Raw genomic sequence first — 26717 nt, 5'->3', positions numbered from 1 at the left:
TGACAATTTCCAGTTTCCTGGCCCTAACCGCCTCCTCTTCACTAGGGACATCCAATCTCTCTACACCTCCATCCCCCACCAGGACGGTTTGAGGGCTCTCCGCTTCTTCCTTCAACAGAGGCCCAACCAGTCCCCATCCACCACCACCCTCCTCCGCCTGACTGAACTTGTTCTCACATTGAACAACTTCTCCTTCAACTCCACTCACTTCCTTCAAGTAATATCCATTATAAGCCCAGTGACTCCCGCAGCTACCTCGACTATACTTCTTCACACCCTGCCTCCTGTAAGGACTCCATTCCATTCTCCCAGTTTTGCCGTCTCTAATGCATCTGCTCTGATGATGCCACCTTCCACGACAGTGCTTCTGATATGTCTTCCTTTTTCCTCAACCGAGGATTCCCCCCCACTGTGGTTAACAGGGCCCTCAACTGTATCCAGCCCATTTCCCGCACCTCTACCCTCACCCCTTCCCCTCCCTCTCAGAACCGCGACAGGGTTCCCCTTGTCCTCACTTTCCACACCAGCCTCCACATCCAAAGGATCATCCTCCGCCACTTCCGCCACCTCCAGTGTGATGCCACTACCAAATGCATCTTCCCCTCCTCTCCTCTGTCAGCATTCCGAAGGGATCGTTCCCTCTGCGACACCCTCGTCCCCTCCTCCATTACCGCCACCACCTCATTTCCCCCTCACTATCCAAGGCCTAAACACTCCTTTCAGGTGAAGCAGCGATTTACTTGTACTTCTTTCAATTTACTAAATTGTATTCGCTGCTCACAATGTGGTCTCCTCTACATTGGGGAGACCAAACGCAGATTGGGTGACCGCTTTGCGGAACACCTCAGCTTGGTCCATATGCATGATTCCGAGCTTCCGGTTGCTGCCCATTTCAACACCCCTCCCCCCCGCCCCCCCTCCCTCCTGCTCACATCTGTGTCCTGGGATTACTGCAGTGTTCCAGCAAACATCAAGGCAAGCTCGAGGAACAGCACCACATTTACCGATTAGGTACGCTACAGCCTGCTGGACTTAACATTGAATTCAATAATTTCAGAGCATGACGGCCCCCCACCCCCACCCCCACCTCCACACCTCCCCCCTTTTTATGTTTTGTTATTTTTTTCTTTTTTCTTTGGTTATTTTATTTTAGTTTTTTTAGTGTGTTTAGTTTGTTTCTACTGTGCCTACTCACTGTCTTTTAAATTTTTTTTTTCATGTTTGTGCTTGGAGTTCTTTGTGCTTTACTGTCAATTCACACCCTCTCTGTACTAACACTTTGCCTTTCATCACACCATTAACATACAGGTTGCCTTTGCTCCATGACCTTTTGGTCAGTTATTCTGTGACTTTGTTCTATCTACACCTTCTCCTTTGTTATCTCTTTCCCCATCCCCGCTTTACTTGCTTATAACCTTTTACATTTCTAATATTTGTCAGTTCTGATGAAGGGTCACTGATCTGAAACATTAACTTTGCTTCTCTCTCTACAGATGCTGCCAGACCTGCTGAATATTTCCAGCATTTTTTGTTTTTCTGCCAGCACTCACACCCTCCTCTGGCTGCAAAGCCACTGCTGCCTGCTAGGCTGTCATACCGACATACCCCGACTGGCGGCGCTGTAGGCGGCTTGCCGCTTCCGGTTCCTGGCGGAGAATGGCGGCGTTGCTGAGGGCGGTTTGTTCAGGTCTGTTATATTAAATATTCAGCTGCCGTAAGTGGGATGGGAACTGCAGGAGCGGGGTTGGTGCTCACTGCTCTAAGTAAGACCGAACTTATCTGCGGCCCAAACATATAGCTCACAGTAAAGAATCTAGGATTTCAGATACGTTCTACAAAGCTCACCGCCAGCCTAGCTTCGCTACAGCGCCTGTACCCCGCTCACTGCCAGGCCAGCGCCTGTACCCCATTGACTGACAGTCCAGCGCCTGTACCCCGCTCACTGCCAGTCCAGCGCCTGTACCCCGCTCACTGCCAGTCCAGCGCCTGTACCCCGCTCACTGCCAGTCCAGCGCCTGTACCCCATTGACTGCCAGTCCAGTGCCTGTACCCTGCTCACTGCCAGGCCAGTGCCTGTACCCCGTTGACTGCCAGTCCAGTGCCTGTACCCCATTGACTGCCAGTCCAGCGCCTGTACCCCGCTCACTGCCAGTCCAGCGCCAGTACCCCGCTCACTGCCAGTCCAGCGCCTGTACCCCGCTCACTGCCAGTCCAGCGCCTGTACCCCGCTCACTGCCAGTCCAGCGCCTGTACCCTGCTCACTGCCAGTCCAGCGCCTGTACCCCATTGACTGCCAGTCCAGTGCCTGTACCCTGCTCACTGCCAGGCCAGCGCCTGTACCCCGTTGACTGCCAGGCCAGTGCCTGTACCCCATTGACTGCCAGTCCAGCGCCTGTACCCCATTGACTGCCAGTCCAGTGCCTGTACCCTGCTCACTGCCAGGCCAGCGCCTGTACCCTGCTCACTGCCAGGCCAGCGCCTGTACCCCATTGTCTGCCAGTCCAGTGCCTGTACCCCGCTCACTGCCAGTCCAGCGCCTGTACCCCATTGACTGCCAGTCCAGTGCCTGTACCCCGCTCACTGCCAGGCCAGTGCCTGTACCCCATTGACTGCCAGTCCAGTGCCTGTACCCTGCTCACTGCCAGTCCAGTGCCTGTACCCCGCTCACTGCCAGGCCAGCGCCTGTACCCAATTGACTGCCAGTCCAGTGCCTGTACCCGGCTCACTACCAGTCCAGCGCCTGTACCCTGCTCACTGCCAGGCCAGCGCCTGTACCCAATTGACTGCCAGTCCAGTGCCTGTACCCTGCTCACTGCCAGTCCAGTGCCTATACCCCATTGACTGCCAGTCCAGTGCCTGTACCCTGCTCACTGCCAGTCCAGTGCCTATACCCCATTGACTGCCAGTCCAGTGCCTGTACCTGGCACACTGCCAGTCCAGTGCCTATACCCCATTGATTGCCAGTCCAGTGCTTGTACCCTGCTCACTGCCAGTCCAGTGCTGGTACCCCTCTCACTGCCAGTCCAGTGCCTGCACCCCTCTCATTGCCAGTCCAGTGCCTGCACCCCTCTCACTGCCAGTCCGGTGCCTGCACCCCTCTCACTGCCAGTCCAGTGCCTGCACCCCTCTCATTGCCAGTCCAGTGCCTGCACCCCTCTCACTGCCAGTCCGGTGCCTGCACCCCTCTCACTGCCAGTCCGGTGCCTGCACCCCTCTCACTGCCAGTCCGGTGCCTGCACCCCTCTCACTGCCAGTCCGGTGCCTGCACCCCTCCCACTGCCAGCTCAGCTCCTGCAACCCGACTTAGCGCCTGTACAGTGCCGATACATCACCTGCACCCTGCCTACTGCTAGAACTGCGCTCACTGCCAGTATTCAGTGTTAAGTACCATAGAACCATAGAAAACGTACGGCACAGAAGGAGGCCATTTAGCCTGTTGTGTGCCGTCAGCCGAAAAAAACTAGCTGCCCAATTTAATCCCACCTTTCAGCACCTGGTCCATAGCCTTGCAGGTTACAACACTTCAGATGCATGTCCAGGTACCTTTTAAAAGAATTGAGGGTTTCTGCCTCCACCACTGTTCCTGGCAGTGAATTCCAGACACCCACCACCCTCTGGGTCAAAAAGTTTTTCCTCATGTCCCATCTAATCCTTCTACCAATCACCACACAGTACCAATACCCTGCTCACCACTCACTGCCATTGTCCCAGTCACTGCGCACCAATAATACACAATTCACTGCCAGTACATCCTCTCATCTGTGTTCTGTTCTGTGCTGTACAATCTAATATCCGAGTTGCTTCATTTACTGCAGTTGGTTTCAGTATGTCCACAAATGTCCCTAATGTTTTTTCCTGATTTTATCCTGTAGGCTAAGACGGTTAGGTTTATGGCTTTTTGCCTTATTCTTTTCTCTCCCTCCCCAACTTTGCATTTGTCACCATTGAGTTCTATTTGTCATTTCTCAGCCCAGCTTCTCAACCTATTTAGGACTCCCTGCACCTGATCTACCCACTCTTGATTCTTTGCAATCCCCACCCTCATCCACTTTGGTGTCATCAGGAAAGTAAAATGTAGAAAGTTTTGCCTCTATTCCTGACTCCAAGTAATTGATATACAACTTGGATAATAAAGACATAGGTAATACACTAACCACCTCCTGCCATATAACAGTTTCTTGGACTCACTTGTTGCAGACTATACCAATCCACTTCAATATCTACCCAACTATCCCATGCATTTCTACTTTATATTCTTCACATACTCATGCATACTTCATAGCTTTGCTGAAATCTAACCTGTTCACAGAGTTCCCTTGATCCACAAGCTCAGTTAGCTCAAGGAATTACATAGAATGTACAGCACAGAAACCTGCTATTCAGCCCAACCTGTCCAAGTCAGTCTTTATGCTCAACACAAGTGTTCTCCCACCCTGCTTCATCTAACCCTATTAGGATAACCTATTTCTTTCTCCCTTGTGTTTATGTAGCTTCCCCTTAAATGCACCAGGTTTTCTGACATTGTTTTGAAGCATGGTCTCTTCCACACCACCAAATAACTCTTTTTATTTCTAATCTCCCCATTCTTCTTCATTTCTGGTATCTTAAAATTCCCCCAATCATAATGATGCTCAGACAGACCTCCCTAATCCTTTTTGCATGGTTCAGTATCTGTAGCCTCAACCAGACTTAGTGACTGGCACAGATCCCAACAACTAGCTTATTCTGGTTCCTTATCTCAGTCCATAACACCTTTAACTTGTCCATACTGAGTCCAGATTTAATTATTTACCTTTTCATTTGTTTTGTATAAAATGCAACATTGCCTCTGGCCTATTCTCATCGTTCTTATGCATTAATTTATGTCTTTTGAGATTGCCACCATTCATTATCCTTATTTAACCACAACTTTAATACTTGTAATATAATTCTGTCATATATGGAGCTCAGATCATCTGGTTTATTCTGAATGTTCCTTGGCATTTGTATTTTAAGACGCTTAACCTCCACTCCTTGATGCAGTCTACCCTTAAGTTCCCATTCCTCTTGATCTCCCTTTTTTTCTTCAGTTTGTTCTTATTCTGCTGTAAAATACCTACTTTCAGTAAGTTTGCTATGTGGCACACGTCTGTACTCCTTGTTTCCTGCTCTTTAAATGTCCTTCCAACCAATCTATTTTAAATCTACCCCATTGTTCTATTTATCCTCTCCACCAGTATATTGCTTCCATTAGAATTCGGGTTTGGAATGTATTATTAGGGGTTTACTATCAAGGATTTGTTTTGGGGGCTTGTTACTGGTAGTTACTGGGACTTCTTGCTGGTTTCTTCCTAGATTTATCCTGGGGTTTTATTAGGAATTATTATTTGGTTCATAATTGGGAACAGTGCCACTGTCTATTATCAGGGTTTGTCATTGGTTGTTATTTGGAAGCTGGTTTTGGGTTGCTATTGCAACAAAATATCTTAAGATTTCAACTTTTAAGAGTTGTAAACATTTTGATGTTACCTAAATTGACTTACAATGAATGAAAAACTGTTGTGATCAGGTGCTATCATTCCCCGAGCATTTAAAAGTTGCAAAACTTTTGTGTTTCAGGACACACATCACTTTCTGCTATTAAAAGTTTACAGTGCAAACCAAAAAGGATTTTGTGCCAGTTGACATGCAAACCATCATGCCAGAGGAGACTGTTCACAAATAAGAACATGATAGTGGAACTGGACAGCAACACAGGTAATTTCAGAAGTACATGTTGTTACGAGGTGGGAGGAGAGCACTGTCTTTTCTCGTCCCACTTCTCTGCAAATCCCTACATATATTTTAAAAATGTTTACCCAATTACCAATTCGGTCAATCATATACTCTACTCTTTATCCCAGAATGAAATGCACCAACCAGGTTTCTTAAACTGATAATTCTGTTGTTTAATAATTATCAAACAAGACTTATCCAGTAACGAAGCAAAGCATTAACACACAGGTTGAAATATGAAAGTCCCCTTTTTAAATTCCCTACTCACACACAGAAAAAATACAGAAATTCTCTCTGCAGAGGTCTGTTACAAAAAAATGACAAGAAATTACTTTGGCCAAATACTTGCTAATTCTTGAAGAAAAACGAGAAGATATGGAAGGAAGTATACGGAGACGAGTCACTGGGATCTTGTCTAACGTAGTTCTTTTCAGCCGGCATTGAGAATTAATCTGGCAGGTTTTTCCAGCTTCTCAGGAGAGATGCAGTACCAGGGATTTTAGTTCTCCCACATTGGATCTTTGCAGGGTTTCTTCAAAAAGGTAGAGAAAGAGGTGAGCTGTGTGGTTTCTTTTTCCTTGACAGGCAAAACACCAACTGTCTTCAAAACAGTTCACACCCCAACTGAACCAAAACAATATCTCAGAAGTGAAACCACAACAGAAAGTCAACCTCCGGACTTCTATAAAGCTTGACATGTGGCTTCTCTGTAAACATCTTCCCCAAGTCACCAAGTTTTCTGTTGTTTATTGTGTTTAAAGCACGATTTCCAGCAAAGGTTGTTTTCAAACACATCTCAATGACCTTTCAGTGAACTGTCAACAACAAAACAAAGCCCAGCATTTATGAAATCTTCAGCCTTCCAATGAATCCCTCTCCACAATTTAAATATGAGTCTTCAAATAAATACTTAAAGAATATAGAAGCATCTTCATAACAATGTATGTATATGATCTGTTTCAGTTGAAAGCAGGTTATGTGTAAAAATGGTACATGATATTCAGTTAGTTGAAAGATTATTCTACGTTTAGGAACATTAATTTTCTTTTCGGGCGGCGCAGTGGTTAGCACCGCAGCCTCACAGCTCCAGCGACCCGGGTTCAGTTCTGGATACTGCCTGTGCGGAGTTTGCAAGTTCTCCTTGTGACTGCGTGGGTTTCCGCTGGGTGCTCTGGTTTCCTCCCACAGCCAAAGACTTGCAGGTTGATGGGTAAATTGGCCATTGTAAATTGCCCCTAGTGTAGGTAAGTGGTAGGAGAATATGGGATTAATGTAGGATTAGTATAAATGGATGGTTGTTGGTCGGCACAGACTCGGTGGGCTGAAGAGCCTGTTTCAGTGCTATATCTCTAAAAATTACATCACATTATTTTTCAGTGTAGATATGAAACAATAACTCTGGAATGGAATATGTAGGGCAGTAATTCAGTCCAGCCCGCGACGTCATAAACTGAGAGTGAAGCTCATGTAGTGAAGTAGGCTCTAGGACAATTGGGCTGAATGGTCCTCCTCATCTGTACCCATTAAAGTTCCATGACTTGTTCTTTCGGGGAAGATTGTTATAAAGAAAACTGCACACTGCCCCTGTATATTTTTTTTCTAATTGAATCAATTGTTTCGGACTGATATAGACCCAATGAGTTGGCTTCATTTGCATAAAGTGGTATGTGCCTATAATGCTGTCCACATCCATGCACTTCATTGCCGAAGAATAGTATGTGTTAGTGGGTTGTAGTAATTCAGTATCTGACTTTTGTGAATGGGATGAAGGATTGTGCTGCCCACAGAAACTGTGTGACAACCATTGCATATATTTTATAGTTTCTTAATTAACATTGGTGTGACTGGCATTGATGATACGCACGCACAAAGGCCTGACAACTTGTAAATACACAATTCAGAAGGATAATGAAGGGTAGTTAGGTAAGCCATGCATGAAAGCCAGAACAATGTTCGAATCCAAAGCCAAGATGAATGATGCAACCTGTGGAAAAGGAGCTGAAGGCAAAGCTGAGACCCTAACTGAACGGAGGCTTCTGAAGGCTAAACCTCCTCAATCATAGGAAGTTTGAATGGGCAAATTTATTTTTTTAATATTTGAATTTTTTCACAACTATTTAATTTTCTTAGTGTATAATACAGAATTATTTACGAATATCACCCAGGACAGAGCCTACCATCCATCACAAACTTTTATTTTAAGAACAAATCGATTTTTTTACTTTCTGTAGCAATCTTCTGACCCGAAACGTTGACTCTGCTTCTCTTTCCACAGATGCTGCCAGACCTGCTGAGTGGTTCCAGCATTTCTTGTTTTTATTTCAGATTTCCAGCATCCGCAGTATTTTGCTTTTATTCCAACTTCTTCTATCTGTTGCAAATACTTCCTGTCAAGACACTAGCCCAACTACTCCTTGATGTGGACAGTTGCATCTCCAAGTTCCTCTTGGTGGGCAAAAGACCATGAATATGCCTCAAACACTCCCAGCTGCCAAAACAAAAGGAAGGACTAAGTTTCCCATATTTCTGGGCAGCTTAGACCCAAATAATTGTGGACTGGTTCCCAATCCCCACCCCACAACCTTTGTGGTTGGGAGTGGAAGCCAGGACCTCCTGCCCAGCCCCCTGACACAGCACACTGTTCATTAGCTCTCAGAAGAGACAAGTAGAGAGCTGAAAGTATCTTATTGTTGCTACAAGCTTCAGGCTTGGAAACAGACGCCATGTTGGTTTTCTTCCCAATATGGCATAATGGGAAGTTCGCAGAGAGGCTTGCCTTTGCTGAATGCAGATTCTGGTATGAGAAAAGGATCACCAGATTTGGTGCTTCCACCAATTTCATTTCGTCCAACATGACCAATACTATTATCTCCAAATGAAGCTATACCTCCGGAATCTTGCAATGGTTTGCAAACTTCAGTGTGGACCCCTCCCCTTGGAAATTTTCCTCCAGTCTCCCAACATCCTCTTGCAGATGCAACTCCAAATTCTGTGTACTCCTCCATAGCCAAAGACATGACAGAAAATATGAAGGAAGCCTTGGAATTATGACCTAAGCTGACTGTTAAGAGGCGAAATGGCAAAGGGAATGGAGTTAGTCTCTTAACAACACACCTGCAGCAAAATGCTGAAGACCAATTAAAAATGAAACACTGCACGTTGCACATATTCCGCAAGTTCCACCCCTCCACATCAAATGACAGCTGGAGGGGGTTGGCCAAAAGAGGGAACCCCCTACACATATTCTGGACATTTCCCCACATCTGGCCATTCTGAACAGAACTTCGGAATATGACCAGGAATACGACCAATCTCCTGATCCTGGGCGACTTAAATTAGTACTTTCTAGATCTGTCTACTGGAGGGAAAGGAGCCTCTTACCCGCCAACTAGTAGGACAACTCATTACCAGCTGCAAGTGGATGCATACCTCGCTCCCTGGTAGAATCCAGTCCCATCCACAACAAATGTGGATCATAGAAATTTACAGCACAAAAGGAGGCCATTGGCCCATCGTGTCCAAGCTGCTGAAAGTAACCTTTCAACCTAATCCCACTCTTCCAGCTCTTGTTCCGTAGCCTTTTAGGTTACAGCACATCAGGTGCATATCCAAATACTTTTTAAATGTTATGAATGTTTCTGCCTCTAACACCCTTTCAAGCAGTGAGTTTCCAGATCCGCACCACCCTCTGAGTGGAAAATTTTTCCCTTCGAATCTCCTCTAAACTTCATACCTCGTACCCTAAATCTATGCCCTTGGATTATGGACCCCTCAACAAAGGGGAATAGGGCCTTCCTTTCCACTCTATGACCCCTCATAATTTTTATACATTTCAATTACATCTCCCCTCAGCATCCTTTGTTCCAAAGAAAACGACCCCAGCCTATCCATTCTTTATTCATAACTAAAATTCTCCAGTCCCTCTCCAGTGCACTCACATCTTTCCTTTAGTACAGTGACCAGAACTGCACGCAGTACTCCAGCTGTGGCCTAGCTAGTCTTTTATACAGTTTCAGCATAACTTCCCAGCTCTTATATTCTGTGTCTCATCTACTAAGGGCAAATATCCCATATGCCTTCTTGACTTCCTTATCTACCTGTCCAGCTACCTTCAGGGATCTGTGGACATGCACTCCTAGGTCCCTCTGTTCCTCTATATTTCTCAGTATCCTACCATTTATTGTGTATTCCCTTGCCTTGTTAGCCTTCTCCAAATGCATTACCTCACACTTCTCCATATTGAATTCCATTTGCCACTGTTCGCCCATTTGACTAGTCCATTGATATCTTGCTGTCGTCTACAGATTTCATCTTCATTATCAACCACATGGCCAAATTTTGTATCATCTGCAAACTTCTTAATCATACCCCCTACATTCAAGTCCAAATCATTGATGTATACCACAAAAAGCAAGGGACCCTTGTACTGAGCCCTGTGGAAACCCACTAGAAACAGTCTTTCAATCCCAGAAACACCCATCGAGCATTACCTTTTGCTTCCTACCTCTGAGCCAATTTTGGATTCAACTTGTTCACTTTGCCTTGGATCCCATGGGCTTTTACTTTGATGACCAGTCTGCCATGTGGGATCTTATGGCTGAAACAGTGGTGGGATAACTACTAATGAGTGTCCACTTGGAACTGGGAAATAGCAGACAGTCTGGAGCTTGTTTGTGAAGACCCACTCAACACAATCTACCCACTGAGGGAAGCAGCCACTAGACAACATGATCATCAATACCCAGGGCACTCCCCATTGACCTGGACTTTAAGTAAGTGAAGAACCCAGGGTAATGCAAGCTTTCATTGCATCTCGTGCAAGCAGCCTGATCACTGATGCTTTCCTCCAACAGGGTCTCTGCAGTCAGGATGCACAGTGACGACATAATCTGTGTATTGGATTGAGAGTTATTATACAGTTAAATGTACAGTGATCTCATTCTCCAAATTACTGTTCCTTTAATTGTGCAGTGACTTTATAAAATATGTCAATTTGCAAATATTATCTATAATAGTTTCTGAAACTGTACGAATGTTAAAAAAGAAGGAAATATGGCAAACTAACTATTTGGCTTTATGTACCGCTCCCTAACTACTGCACTGATGTGTCAAACTGGATTATATGCTAAAGTTCTGGGGTGGGGATTAAACCTTCTGGCACAGAGGGCAGAGTGCTACGAACTGAGTCAAGCTGACAATATAGAATATGTGGTTTGAAGTATCTAAGCTGATAGTTGCCCCACAGTGGCCAGATAACTTATTAGAGCAGCATTGGGCTGGTTATCATTGTAAAGCTACAAATTTTTACAATTTGATGTACAAAGCCTCTATTGCCTCTGACCAAAATTATTCTGTTCTTCGTTTATTTTATTAGTTTGCCATCAACTTCATTTTTGTTTTTAAATGGCATTACTGCAGCGGCCATGTTATTTTTTCATAACATAAAAGGACTAAGAATCTTTTTCATGCATTAGTGAGCAAAAGCCCTTTCTATAACTTTTTTTAGGAGTTGCAGTGATTCAGATGAAGAAACCTCCAGTTAACAGTCTAAGCATGGAGTTCCTCACAGAATTTGCCATTAATATGGAGAAACTTGAGATGGACCGAGAGTGCCGCGGTGTCGTTCTCACCTCTGTATGTATAATAAACCTGAACAATAATTCTGGTTGATAGAATTAACGAATGGCACAGCACAGAAGGAGGCCATTCAGCCCATTATCCCTGTGCCAGCTTTTCGGTAGAACTACCCAATTAGTCCCACTTCCCTGCTCTTTCCCCATAGCCTTGTAATATTTTCCCAATGAGTATTTATCCAATTCTCTTTTGAATGTTACTATGAATCTGTTTCTACCATCCTTTCAGGCAGTGCATTTCAGATCACAACAACTCACTGTGTAAAAATAAAGTTTCCTCCTTTCACATCTGATTCTTTTGCCAGTCATCTTAAATATGTGTCCTGTGGTTACCGACCCTTCTGCCACACAAAACAGTTTCTCCTCATTTATTCTATCAAAACCATTCATAATTTTGAACATCTCTCAAATCTCTTAATCTTCTCTGCTCTAAAGAAAACCCCATCTTCACATAACTGAAGTCCCTCAAATCCTGGTACCATTCTAGTAAATCTTTTCTGCACACTCTGCAAGGCCTTAGCATCCTTCCTAAAGTGTATTGTCTAGAATTTAACACAATGTTCTTGCTTAGGCCTAACCAGTATTTTATGAAGGTTTAGTATAACTTCCTTGTTTTTATACACGACCTCTGTTAATAAAGTCAGAGGTCCCATATGCTTTCAAAGATTTGTGTACAAATACTCCCAGGTGTTTCTGTTCCTGCATACTCTTTAAAATTGTACCATTTAGTTCATACTGCCTCTCCTCGCCAGTCTATGTCCACCTGAAACCTGTTAATATCCTTGTCATTGTTTACTACATTTCTGAGTTCTACAAACTTTAAAATTCTGCCCTCTATCCCCAAGTCCAGGCCAATAATCTATATCAGAAAGATCTATGAGAAAGTGAGCACATTATACATAATGAGACTTTACAATAGATCATTACAATAGGTTTTGAGGGCTCTAACATTCTTGTAGTTTAATGTGAGTACTCAGAACTCACTAGTAAAGCTGAGCACCAAAAATGGTAACTAATTCTGTGTAGCAAATCTACACTGGTGTTACCTCTGATGGAATCAACCATCTGGCATAATTACTGGCAGGGTTTGATGGTCAGTATGTGCTTGCTGTTGAACTGGATATTCCTGCTGAGTATATCATTGCCTACAATGTTTTGATGGCCTACAATTTTGTCATACGCCATGAACAAATTTGTGAATACAATATTTGTTTCTGGATTTTAATTCTTAAGAGTTTACAATTAAATGGCAGCATAGGGGCATTATGAAGCAATGTTCTTAATCTTCAAATGTGATGCATTAGAGGGGATCAATAGTGGAATATGACCTGCTGCAAAGCAAACTGTCACAATGTTTACAATTCAAAGTTTTCCACAGCAAAATAGATCCAAATGTTCCTGATTTTTAAATTGCTTTCCCCAAATGCTCAGTTGACCAAGTCAGTGTGTAGTTGAATGCTATAGACCAGAAGCTCCAGGTTCATTTCCAGGGGTTACGCTACTTCAACTGAGGTGGCTACAGCTACAACCCGGCAATGTGGAAAATTGCCCAGGTATGTCCTGTACACAAAAAGCAGGGCAAGTCCAACCCAGCCAATTATCGCCCCATCTGTCTACTCAATCATCAGTAAAGTGATGGAAGGTGTCGTCAACAGTGCTGTCAAGCAGCACTTGCTTAGCAATAACCTGCTCAGTTTGCGTTCTGCCAGGGCCACTCAGCTCCAGGCCTCATTACAGCTTTGGTTCAAACATGGACAAAAGAGCTGAACTCGAGGTGAGATGAGAGTGACCGCCCTTAACAAGGCAGCATTTGACCGAGTATGGTGTCAAGGAGCCTTAGCAAAATTGCAGTCAACGAGAATCAGGGGGAAAACTCTCTGCTGGTTGGCGTCTTACCTAGCGCAAAGGAAGATGGTTGTGGTTGTTGGAGGTCAATCATTTGAGCTCCAGGACATCACTGCAGGCGTTCCTCAGGGTAGTGTCCTAGGCCCAACCATCTTCAGCTGCTTCATCAATGACCTTCCTTCAATCATAAAGTCAGAAGTGGGGATGTTTGCTGATGATTGCACAATGTTGAGCACCATTCACGACGCCTCAGATACTGAAGCAGTCTGTGTAGAAATGCAGCAAGACCTGGACAATATCCAGGCTTGGACTGATAAGTGGCAAGTAACATTCGTGCCAGGCAATGACCATCTCCAACAAGAGAGAATCTTAACTATCTCCCCTTGATGTTCAATGGCATTACGATCGTTGATTCCCCCACTATCAACATCCTGGGGTTTACCATTGACCAGAAACTGAACTGGAGTAGCCATTAAAATACCGTGGCTACAAGAGCAGGTCAGAGGCCAGGAATCCTGTGGCAAGTAACTCACCTCCTGACTCCCCAAAGCCTGTCCACAAGGCACAAGTCAGGAGTGTGATGGAATACTCTTCACTTGCCTGGATGGGTGCAACAACACTCAAGAAGCTCGACATCATTCAGGACATAGGAGGTCCAAAGAGACTTGGGGGTCCAGATACACATTATTAAAAAAGGTACAGAAAATAATAAAAAAAGGCTAATCAAATGACTGCCTCTATTTCTGGAGAGGTAGCATACAAGGGAGTAGAGCTTCAGCTATCCAAGCCCTGGATGGACCATACCTGGAGTACTGTGAACACTTCTGGACACCACACCTTAGGAAGGAAAGACTGTCCTTGGAGGGAATACAGTGTAGATCTACCAGAATAATTGCTGGACTCCAAGGGTTAAATTACGAGGAGTAATGACACAAACTGGAGTTGTATTCCCTAGAAATAGAAGGTAGGGGGTGATTCGATTAAAGTATTTAAGATAGTAACGGAAACAGGGCAGATAGAAACTATTTTCGCTGGGGAGTCTTTGACTAGGGGGCATAGTCAAAAATTAGAGCCAGATCTTTCAGGAGTGAAATTAGGAAAGACTTCTACACGCACAGGGTGGTAGAAGTTTGAAACTCTTCTGCAAATGGAAATTGATGGGAGATCAATTGTTAAATTTAAAACTGGGATTGCTAGATTTTTGTTAACGGAAGATATTAAGGGATATGAAACAAAAGACGAGTATATGGAGTTTGGTCACAGATCAGCTGTGATCTCATTAAATGGCAGAACAGGCTCGAGGGGCTAAATGGCCTACTTCTATTCCTATGTTCACTCCTGACTGCTGTTCAGTGACCCCTGGTGGAAGTACACACATGTATATTTGAATAAGGACAGCGCTGATGGAAGGCCAACCAACACTCAGTGTCTAGGATCAAACACGAAGGATGGCCACTTGAACTAGGTACTCGGGGACATCCAAGTGATGTAGAAATGTACATCAATATCTTCAGGGGACAAAATTGGCCAAAAAAGTGCTTTAAACTGAACAGATCTCTGTTGTGATTATGTATATCATTTACTTAGCAGTGTCTTTTGGGACTCGAAATAGTAAAGGACTGTGTAAATCTATCTATGCAGTGCTGTGCCCATCAGTGGCAGACATAACTGGATTGCTGTCTACTGGTGGAGCATTGTTCATGCAGTCATGAGGTCAATGAATAAAACAATGCTTCCTGTGAACATTAGGTAGCTGCATTGAAGTACCAGCAGCAAGAAGGTAGTATGAGGAATTTCACCTCAAAAGACTACGAACTAAAATCACAGTCTAAAGTACAAGATGATCCTAACTAACTTCCATTGTTTTTGGATTGTTTTGTGTTTTGGGAGGAAGAAATTTAATCATAATGATTTAATTTTAGTCTATTCCTAAGATATTTTCTGCTGGCCTGGATATCAATGAGATGTATGGGAAGACACCAGAGCATACTGGGGAGTTCTGGAGAGCTGTTCAGGAAATGTGGTTGAAGTTGTACGGATCCAATCTGGTGACAATAGCTGCAGTTAATGTAAGTGACACAATGGCTTTTACAATTTGCAAATCATTTATGTAGATTGTTGCCTAGCACTGGGATTGTATGCATAAATAACTATTAAAAACATCAATAAACTAGAATATGTAAAAATACTAATCCACATTCAGTTAAGACTCTCGCTTTCAATATCAATTTGAAAAATCAAAGATTTTTGAAGGAGGAGTGAATCCAGCAATGCTTCCAACATTGTGAAGTAATAATGAACATAAAAATTGTGGGCGCAAAATCTACTAACGCTGTAATAATATCGAAGCATCATCGATTCATGCAAAAGAAAAATCCATTAATTCAGACGTAGCCGGAGAATCTTCAGCGAAGCCTTCTCTTGCCATCCATGCACTGTTACCTCTGGAGCAATGTTTCCTCTAAGCTGCACGGCAGTGTAGCACCCTGAAAGTCCCTGTGCACAAATCAGCCCCTTTAAATTACCACACGTGTGTGGCCACGCGAAGAAGTTTAAAGGGGATGCACAGTTAAAGAAATCGCCTGCACACTGGAAATCACCCACGCAGCAGGAATGTTACTCTGGAGCATGCCAAGGAGCTATCCTTGGTCCCCCTCCTGTTTCTCATCTGTATGCTGCGGCTTGGCGATATCATCTGAAGATAGGTCGTTACATTTCAGATGTACGCTGACAACAAGCAGCTCTTTTTGCACTACCTCTCTCGGTCCCTCATCTGCTTCTATATTGAAAGATTGCTTGTTCAACATCCACTCCTGAATGAGCCACAATCTCCTCCAATTAAACATTGGGAAAACCAAAGCCATTGACTTCAGTCTCCGCCGCAAATTCCACTCCCTAGCCGTTGATTTCATTTCCCTTACTGGCCACTATCTCGTGCTGAACCTGATTGTTCACATTCTCCGTGTACTATTTGACCCTGAACTGAGGTTTCAATCCTATATTCTCTCCTTCACAAAGACTGCCCACACTGCGACTGTGCTATGACATGGTCCATGGAGTTCACATCTCGAGACTGCATTATAGATGAGACCACATTATAATGAGGTCCTATCAAAAGCACCAAGCCAGTAGTCAGAATAAAACAAACAAAATGAAGACAATCAATTCAAATAAATTAAATTTTATTTCTTCTGATAACAGAAATGTGAATATACAGGTAGAGTTGGTCATTATTGAACGGATGGACGTATGTTGAACAGGAATTTTGAACTGTTCCCATTTACTCCTCGTTTCTGCCTTTGCTGGATCTAGGACGTTCTGAAGTTGTGTCAATCTTCAGCAATGGATTTTTCGTTGGCTTCCAACCATCTCCGTGATTTTTCTAGGTAGTGGATGACTGTATGGCCTAATGGCAGTGGCTCAACCTCAGCATTATCGTCATCATCTTCAGCTTGCTGGAAGACTTGAAGGTTTGGATCTGTTACACTGGCCAGTATTTCAGTATCTGTCATCATCTCATTGGTAGCATCCTGGATATAGATATTCAGCCATGCATTGATGTTGTCAGTATCTAATTCGGCTCCAAGATCGGACCTGGCATTGTTTAGATCGTGGGCATTAAATCCATTGTAGTCCACAACTCTCTTCTTGCTTTCAAGTATTTCTTCTTCAGTGAAGCCTTCAAAAATCCTCTATGTCATTGCTGTCGGTTTCCATCTCGAATGCAGCACACGGGGCATGTCTCCAGGAATTTTTGATGTAGTTGATTATCACTTCTTGACAGGCACGGCCACATGTGTAGATACCCTCTTTCACATTGAATTTCTTCAGGCAAGTTATCATGTTGTCCTTACTGTCCATCATTCTCTTGATCAGTTCTCTTGTGTAGTTATGTTTGAAGGTCAATATGATGTCAAGGGGCTGAATATTTGACATTGTGTTTTTCGATAGATGGGTGCATTTGATATTGCCATCTTGTGTTACCAGGTTCTCTGGGCGTGGGTGTGCAGGGCAGTTGTCAAGCAGCAAGATGGCCTTCTTTGGCACTTTGTTTTGTGTAAGATGTTTTCTGAAGTTCAGTACGAATTCATGGTGGAACTAGTCTTTGAAAATTGATGAGGTCATCCGGGCTTTGGCGCTATTTATGTATTGGCGTGGTAATGATTTTAGGTTTAGGTGATGGAAGCAAAGTGGTTTGGTGAATTTTCTGATGACGAGCAGAGTCACCTTGTGTCGGCTAGTTTTATTGCAGCAATGGAGGACTGTTAGCCTTGTCTTTATCTGTTTAAATCCGAACATTTTGTTGGTGTCATTTTTTGTCGCTAATGTCTTCTTTCGTAACATTTTATAGTGAAGGGCCATCTCGTCACAGTTGTAGATTTGTTCTTCAGTATCCTCCTTCATGTAAAATCTTTCTAATTCAGCGGGAAATGATGTTGCAGCTGGCTCGTCTGCAGATCATTGTTCTTCTCTTGTAGGAACTTGTGAAATGCTGTGCCGATTCTTGAATCTTGTGGACCATCCTTTGTTGGCTCCAAACTCTACTGAGGCACTGGTGTTTCCATTCATTTCGTGGCAAAACTTCTTAGTCTGAGCTATAATTACAGGACCATGTGCACACAGCCTTGTTGAGAGATGTGTTGTCAGCATTTTGGACTTTGTTTCTTGCTTAGCCACCTTTATCCATCTCCATGGACACCCTCCTCAATTTCTTTTCATTTTTACGCCACCCATGAAGCATTGATTCAGTGATCCACATTCTTTGTGAAATGGATGCTTGCGTAGCACCTTCCTTCATCTGGGCGATGATTTTCAGCTTCTCAGTGATGTTGTAAGCTTTCCTCTTTCATGATTCAGTTCACATAATTTTGCATTGATCGTTGTATGGGTATCAGTGCAAGTTTGACCAGTATTTATACAGAGAAAAATGGCGCCTTAGTCATGAGGCTGCCATCTCATTGCCTGGTTCTAAATCGTTTGTGGAGCATTTATACTTGAACAATATTCTGAAATGATAAATTTCCATGAAAATTTTGGGATGCATGACAGACCCGCGTTATACCGAGTTCTGTGCTATAGTGGAGTACCAGTGTACTTCCACCTCTGAAATGTTTCCCATCTCCACCCCTATTTCAGCTCATCTGCTAAAAATGTCATTCATGCTGTTGTTCCATCCAGAGTCTACTATTCCAATGTTCTCCTGGAGAACCTCCCATCTTCCATGCTCCATTAATTTGAGCTTATCCTAAACTCAGTGCGAATTAGGATACGGACAGCACCCCTTTAGAGTCATAGAGTCGTACAGCATAGAAACAGGCCCTTCGGCCCATCGCATCCATGCCGACCATAATGCCTATCTATACTAATCCCACCTGCCTGCATTAATTCCATATCCGTCTATGCCTTGCTCATTCAAGAACCTGTCCAGATGCCTCTTAAATGTTGCTACTGTTCCTGCCTCCACCACCTCCTCAGGCTGCTCATTCCAGATATCCACTATTCTTTGTGTGAAAAATTTACCCCTTTGATCCCCTTTAAACCTCCTCCCTCTCACCTTAAATCTATGCCCTCTAGTTTTAGTCATCCCTACCATGGGAAACAGACTCTGGCTATCTACCCTAGCAATGCCTCTCATAATTTTATATACCTCTATCATGTCTCCTCTCAGCCTCCTTCACTCCAGGGAAAACAGACCCAGCCTAACCAATCTCTCTTTATAACTCAAGCCCTCCAAACCAGGCAACATCCTTGTGAATCTTTTCTGCACCCTCTCTAGCTTAATCACATCTTTCCTGTAGTGCGGCGACCAGAACTGCACATAGTACTCCAAATGCGGCCTAACCAACGTTATGTACAACTGTAACATGACGTCCCAACTCTTGTATTCAATGCCTTGGCCGATGAAGGCAAGCATGCCACACGCCTTCTTCACCACCCTGTCTACCTGTGTTGCCACTTTCAGGGAACTATGTACTTGCACCCCAAAGTCTTTCTGTTGTGCACCCCAAGATCTCTCTGCTCAACAACACTCCCCAGGGCCCTGCCATTCACTGTATATGTCCTGCCCTGGTTTAATTTCTCAAAATGCATCACTCGTGGTCCACCAATACTTTGATTTTAAAATTCTTATCCTCATGTTCAATTGCTCCATGGTCTTTCCCTCCCTATCTCTATAAGCTCCTTCAATCCTACAATGGAGAAAGATCTTTGCGCCCCTCCAATTCTGGCCTCTTGTGTATCCTTCGCTCCACCCTTGACAGTCATGCCTTCAGCTGTCTAGGCCCTAATCTCTAGAATTCCCTCCCTAAACCACTGATTCTCCACCTCTCTTTCCTCCTTGAAGATGCTCCTTAAAACTCTTGGACCAACCTTCAAGTTAACTGTCATAATTACCCCCATCGCTGGCAATTCTTGTTTGATCATGCTCCCTGTGAAGTGCTTTAGGACGTTTTACTATGTTATAGGTGCTACATAAATGCAAATTGTTACTGTAAATTCAGCTGCATCAATACTGGACTCCGTCCACCTTTGCTCTGGTGATTATCATTCACTGTTGGAACAAAAATATTTAAAATTAAAACACCAATAGATGGGAAAAATAAGAAAGAAAATGTGAAAAAAAGGTTTAGACTAGAAGTCACCTGAAATTGCTAGTCCTTATTGCACCCTCAGCCATCTGTAGCCCTGATCCTCCTTAATCACTTTCACGACAGTTTAAACCCACGTCAATATGATAGCAACCAAGAAAACAGCAGTCATTCATTTTAATTAGCACGACAGTAGGTTAGGTGGTGTGTGTTGACCCTCTGATGACAAAAAGTATTGCTATTATATACAGTCTGGGTTTGAATGCTATGAAAAATAGCAGATTGAGCAAAGTACTTAACTCACTTTACCTCATACAAGCAAAGCTTGTTCTTTGTAACAAAAAATAAAGACAGTCTCACACAAGTAACCTGCCCTGTACCTACTAACATTGTAACCTGCCAAGAAGTGCCTTGGTTTCAACACCGTTCTGCTTCAGTATATATATTTGTTTCACTGTATTTCCTGTTCACAGCCGCTTATTGGATATTCAGCGTTTTTATTCGACAATCAAGAATTGTTGTTTTAAAGAAAAACATGGTTAAATATGTTGAAGTAACACAGTTGGTGCTGTTCATTTCTCTTCATGTTTTGAAATTTGCCTTTCCCATTATTATTCTAGGGAGCCAGCCCTGCTGGAGGATGCCTCTTGGCTATGGCATGTGACTACCGAATTATGGCAGATAATCCAAAATATCAAATGGGCCTAAATGAGACCAAGCTTGGAATTGTTGCACCATTCTGGTACGTCCTCACAAATTGTAGCAGTTGAATTTTACTTGTGATGACAAAAATAAGTTGTTTCTCCTTAAAATATTATCTCTGCTCACCTTCTACACTTGAGTTCTATTTGAATTGCACTATTTTTCTGTATGATTCTTTCTCTTGCTGTCATCACTAGATCTGTCTCTGAGTATTTCTGACACTTCTGTCTCCCTTTCTCTATAAGTTTGATGTCTCCTCTGCCACCTCTCTTCATGGGCTGAATTTTCGGGTGGGGGGGGTGCGGTGGGTGGTGGGGTGGGTGTGGTGGGTAGGAAGGCCCCCACCCTTCCCAAAGTTGGGAATGGTGGCTTTGGGGGCCGTAAAATACCAGTGCCAGCTGGCGTGTCATTTTCAAGACACCGTTCCTAGTGCCGGCAATGTTAACTATCTTGCTCTCCTCCCCATTGAAGCCAGTTAATTTAAAAAGCTCGTTAAGAGCTTGTTGGAGGGGGAGGGTGGAATTTTAAAGGGTGCACAGGTTTCAGGAGGTGGCCATTGCAGATCTGCTGAAGGGAGATGGGTACAGAGTAGCGAACCAGTCATGGCTGCCCCAGGACATCACTCCAGCCCCATAAGAGGGTCAGCGGGGCAAAGGGGGACTCAGCATTTGGTAAGGAAGTGCCCTTGGGACTTTGCAGGTGGCAAGGAGAGTGGGCACTTGGGCACTGAACGGGGTTGTCACTCCTCTGGCTTCTGGCCGTAGAATAACGGGGGCAAAGCTGCCAAGGACAATTGGGCAGCTACCTGTCCAAAAGCAAGGCTGCAGCTGGCAATGGGGGCACAACTGTCAGATCTTGGACCCAGTGGTGATGGGGCAGAAAAGCAATGGAGGCCATGGGATCTATCGCTGAAGATGAAGCTACCTGGAGATGACTGGGACCCAATGCTGCATGAGACTGCAACTCTCCAGGCAGATGGCTTCAGATATCTGTGAACTCATCGCTGACGATCTTGCATCTCACAGCACTGGTCGTCATGCCCTGCCAAAATCACTGTGGCCTTGAACATTTTCACTCCTGGCTCCTTCCAATGATCAGCTACGGACCTTGGTGGCATCTCACTGTTCACTAATGCCCTCTTTGCCAGAACTGGACAGTACATTCATTTCATGACAGACATGGCTTCGCAAGGACAGAGGGCATTGGGTTTGGTCACCGTCGCTAGATTCCCCCAGGTGCAGGGTATCATCGATTGCACCCATATAGCCATCAAGGCACCCAGTAACTGCATACTCAGACTACAATAAGAGCTTCCTTCTTCTGCGCTTTTGCTTTCTTTGCAGCTGCCATGACTCCTTCATCCTCTGCTAGTCCAGGCTGCCTCAGATCTTCACTCCAACCCCCAAAGTGTGCAGATGGATCCTAGGGGACAAGGGATATCCCTTGAAGACATGGTTACGCCCCCCTCTATGGGAGACTCAGACAGAGGCGATACAACCAATGCCACCTGCTCACTAGGACGACCGTTGAGCAGGCCATCGGGCTTCTGAAGATGTGTTGCCAGTGCCTGGATCGGTCAGGTGGAGCCCTCCAATACCTTCCTGCAAGGGTCTCGGTCATTGTGATGGTCTGCTGCGTTCTCCCTAGCATGGCCCTTCAGAGAGGTGTGAACCTTGAGGACACTGAGGCCCTGGAAAGAGACAGTTCATCGGGGGAGGAGCTGTAAGTGAGAGAGGAGGAGGCAGAGGGAGATAACACTGAACAGAGGTACCCCAGCTGCATAATGAGGCAGCCTCCTCCTGCCACCCACCTATTCCTCATGGCCTCCAGTATTAGATTCAGGTTTGCATCGATGAAGTGAGGGTCTGCCCTGCCCCACTTGCCAGACCTCTGGCTCTCCTGTGACATCTCGCTTCCCTCTGGTGCTGTGAAGGTTTTGGCACAATCAGCAGATTTGTCCCTCAGCACAAAAAGCAGCCTCAGTGATGGCTGCTGTCAGGAGTCTAAATCAGTCTCATACTTCATCTGATCCACCTCCGTTCCCACCCCCACTGGCTGTAATTGGACAGGAAACCCTTCGCCATCCAATTAAGGGCTCATCCATGCAAAAATCTTAACTTTAATCTGTTTCCACCGGAGGCAGTTTTCTGACCTGGAAACAAACCCGGCCCCTGTTTCCTGCCTCCGCGACAAAAATTCAGCCGTGTTTCAAATTCTCTGTACTTTTCTATCTGTTTCTGTCTTTTTCTTTGTGTATGTATGTTTGCTTGTCTGGCACGCACTTCGTTCACCTTTCTGGCATAGTAAAGCATACACAATGCATGTAAATGCATGCACTTTTTAAGCAGAGTAGAAAATCAGCTGTTACAGTGTCAGTTTGAGTTACAGCAGCTGATTTGCTGCCCCTGGAAATCTGATAGGGAAATTGCTGCACTCCATTCACTGATGTTCTTACTTGTTGCTGGTCTCAACTGCACCTTGGTATTGCTGTTTTGTTCTGGAATAAGGCTCTGTATTGTAAATGGCAGTTCTCACCTTCAGGATAAAATCTGACCTCAGAGCAGAGTAGGAGTGACAGTACGGATCGCATTAAGGAGGTAAAGTTGTTATTATGAATTGTATTGGGGGGTGGAGTGGGTGCAGGGTTGGATGAGTAAAGTGACTCTAAACTGGGAGGAAGGTGTTGGAGGGGAAGAGTGTCTCTGTTGGAGAGTTGAAGGGAGAGTTCCTGTGAAAGGAGTTGGCGAGTAATTGCCTGTAAGCTGGGAGTGAGTGCACCTGTAAATTCAGAAACTAGTAGGAGAAAAGTGCCTGTGAATTGGGGACTTGCAAGAGCAGAGTGCCTCCAAATGGGGAGACAGTTAAAAAGGAAAGTGCCTGTGAATTGGAGGAGAGAATGCCTGTGAACTAGCAGGAAATGGTGCTGTAGGAAGACAGTATCTGAGCTGGGCACTTGGAATGGGAGTGTTTGAACTGGGGGAAGTTGGAAGGGGAAGGTACCTCTGTTAACTGGAAAGAGTTGGAGGATGAGAATGCCCCTGTGAATGGGGAGGAAGTGGGCTAGTGGGAGAGCCACTGAAGAATGCAGGTGCATACCTCTAAAGGGAAAGAATAACAGTTGAGGCAGCAAGTAAGTGTTGGTCTGTTGAATGTGGATAAATCAAATGGCACTTTTTCTTACATTTTTATATTCTAAAAATAAATCAAATCAGTTGTGACGCTATTAAACTGTTATGCACCAGAATGGACTATTCCCCAGAAAATTGTCAGGGTGGAGCAGAATTTGGCCAAATTTGTGGTTTAGAATTTGCTTTACTTTTTTTTCTTTTGGTCCTTCTGTCTCTTTTTTTTTCTAAATCCACTTCTCCTTATTTAGTATTTAAACACCCTCGACATGTTTAATTTTCCAGTCCTAGCTTCAGGGCTACATTGGGAGGGGAGTGGAGGAGAAATAGTTTAGGTCTGGGAGAAAAGAGAGGGTGAGGAGGCTACAAACTAATTTTGTAGAAGAAAAATATATATATTTTAAAAAGTAGTGTTGATTGAGTTGTGCTTTGGTTACCTCAGTGTCATACCTTCACATTGTAATTGTTTTTCCATAGGCATTTGATTAAGTAGCTGAACCTTTCTGCTTGTTTGTGGTTTAAGTTGTAGTTTATTTTTCATGTCATCATCCAAGGTTCAAGGACACCATGATAAATATCGTTGGAAGGAGGGTCACAGAACATTCTCTCCAGCTTGGTCTCATGTACAGTGCTTCAGAGGCCTTGAAAATTGGACTTGTTGACCAACTCGTACCACAAGATAAAATTATGACTACAGCTTTAAGTGTAATGTCAGAATGGTTGGCTATTCCAGGTAAAGCTATTCTGAATTTGAAAGTGATAAAATGGATGAGAGTTCTGATGAATCTTTTGGGGATTTTTTTATTTTGTTGTCCTGCATAAAAGTAAAGATAAAAATATGCATTTAACAATAACTGCTAAAAATATGCCGAGTGTACTTAAAAACTGCTTTGTAATTGTATAAAGTAGAATTATACACTACAAGAAGCTCTTTACAAATGTAGCCACGAGATTCATATAAATGAATAGCAAGGGAGCTTTTAAAATGTCCAGCATGTCATAACAGCTTTGTAACTCAGGCTCCATGTTCTTTTTGTATAAAGTATGTTTTGCATGCCCAAATTAATAATTGAACTTACCCCAAGATTTTACATTAAGAGGAGGCAATGTTTGAACTCGAGCATATAATTGATCACTAAAACGAAAACTAGACAATGTTTAGTCATTATTATTTCCCTTTTCCTGCTCTTTCCTTCTCTGTGTTTCTGCATCCAATCCCCTGTTTTCTAAATTGGCTAAAATAGCCCATTCGAGCCACTCTTTATGTAATGTATACAGATGCAAAGTCATAGTAAATTTGTAAGTGTGACTATTCTGAGTTCATTTACACATCATTCGTATTCAGTAAATATGTGTGATCCTTTTTATGAGTGTCATTCAGACTTACTGTTTGTGACCAAAGTAAATACAGGTGAGAAGTGCTTGTTGTAGTTGCATAATTTTGCTGAGATTATGAGACCTACTCTCTCTTTCCATGCCACATGTTTGCTGCCGTCTGCTATCCACTCTCTAACGTTAGCATTCTGTGCCAGCCACAGTTCTGGGGCTAATTCTCTATGATTTTGTTTGCATGGAGTGGCATCTGTTTCTGCTTGGCATCTCTTCATAGTAGTGCAGCTGAGATCAGAAACTTAGCAACATGGGAGATTGTGTAATTTCAGTGGCATCATGCATTGGTACTCCAATGAGTCAGTATATCTGCATGCTTTTTACAAGTGGGCTGTCCTTTATGAGCTGTATGCTGTTTGATAGCTCAGTTATTTTGTGTATAGCTTTGTAACCTCCTACGGGTCTGATTGCCCCATGGTGGCACATTCTTCTAAGATGCTACTGTGTGTTAAAAATTCGGTCAGTTCACTGGATGTACCCAACTTGAATACAATTATGAAAGAAAAATACTAAGTTTCAATATTTGACTGACATAGCAAGTTGGCATCACATGTTTTTTTCAATTCCTATTTTTGAATAAAATGTAAGAAATAACTATATTAACATTAATTATTGTTATGTTTTGTCTTCCAGTTCTGTTGCCATACTTTTTAAATCATTCGCTTTACTTTGCAGATCATGCTCGGCAAATTACCAAATCCATGATGAGGAAGCCAACACTTGATCGACTTTTGACTAACAGGGAATCGGATATACAAAATTTTGTCAAATTCATCAGCAAAGATTCCATTCAGAAGTCGCTCCAGCTGTACTTGGAGATGCTAAGACAAAGAAAAGGCTGAGGAACTGGGTTTTTAAACAGGCTTCCAGTATATTTGTACACATGACTTGATGGACAATAATTCCTAGGATTCTCCGAACAATTCTTCTTTCAGTTTGAATATTGCAGAAGATTTTAGAATATTGTTTCTTTAGTCAATGAATTTTTTTTTCATCTTTTTCCAAAATTACTTTGCAAAACATCTGCACTTTGTATCCTTACTCTTTGCAATATAAAACCTAAACGTGCCTAACTCTGCTGTCAGTGTTTTCACAGGGTTGGTTGTGCAATTTAATCTGGGATAAAAAAAATTGCTTGTTTGAATGCATGAATATTTATTAAAAAAAAGTAATTAAACACTATTTCCAAAATGTGTTTTTTACTTATTTAGTTGAATTTAGATTGTGAGTTTCATATACTTTCACCAGTTTACTTTTTGTTGAAAAGCTAAATGAATTTCAAATGAATTGCTTTAAAAAACTAATTGTAGCATTCTGGGCTGTATTCAAAAACAATTCTACAATATAAATTATAATATTGGGGTACTTTTAATTTTTGTCTTTTTGAGTTGTTGGCCGGAATTTCGCGTTGGGCGGACGAGAGCCAGCCTCTGACGTAAAAGTCGGTGACGAACCCATTTCCGCCTTGCCTGGGGATCCGTTCCGTATTTTACATGTCCCCAGGCTTTAATTGTTCTGAGTGGGACTTCCACCCACTTGAGGAAGGAAGCCCCGCCTAGTAGAGCAGCCAGCCAATCAGCGGGCCGCAGCTCTTAGTCCCAGCAGTGCCACGGGGAGCGGTGACCACTGCTGGGACTACAGCCCAGCATGAAGACTATATGTAACAAAAGAAAAATACTGCG

The 26717-nt window shown here is 43.6% G+C and overlaps 1 protein-coding gene across 1 annotated transcript; it reads left to right on the top strand.

Moving 5' to 3' along the window:
* The first annotated feature begins 1618 nt into the window (after positions 1-1618).
* Positions 1619-26212, top strand: eci1 (enoyl-CoA delta isomerase 1). The gene is made up of 7 exons (XM_068056153.1): positions 1619-1687; positions 5599-5736; positions 11261-11388; positions 15155-15301; positions 20440-20561; positions 24201-24379; positions 25711-26212. Exons 1-7 carry the CDS (start codon positions 1657-1659, stop codon positions 25875-25877), a joined length of 912 nt encoding a protein of 303 aa, XP_067912254.1. The 5' UTR covers positions 1619-1656; the 3' UTR covers positions 25878-26212.
* Positions 26213-26717: the final 505 nt, after the last annotated feature.

This window comes from Heterodontus francisci, chromosome 24, assembly GCF_036365525.1.
Source record: "Heterodontus francisci isolate sHetFra1 chromosome 24, sHetFra1.hap1, whole genome shotgun sequence".
Taxonomy (NCBI): domain Eukaryota; kingdom Metazoa; phylum Chordata; class Chondrichthyes; order Heterodontiformes; family Heterodontidae; genus Heterodontus; species Heterodontus francisci.
This window is presented reverse-complemented; position numbering and strand designations above follow the sequence as displayed.

Excerpts from the sequence above, each read along its gene's own strand:
- eci1 (XM_068056153.1), top strand. The coding sequence starts at position 1,657 with ATGGCGGCGTTGCTGAGGGCGGTTTGTTCAG. Across the intron at positions 1,688-5,598 it reads GCTGAGGGCGGTTTGTTCAG|GACACACATCACTTTCTGCT; the intron begins GTCTGTTATATT and ends TTTGTGTTTCAG. Across the intron at positions 20,562-24,200 it reads GGAATTGTTGCACCATTCTG|GTTCAAGGACACCATGATAA; the intron begins GTACGTCCTCAC and ends TCATCATCCAAG.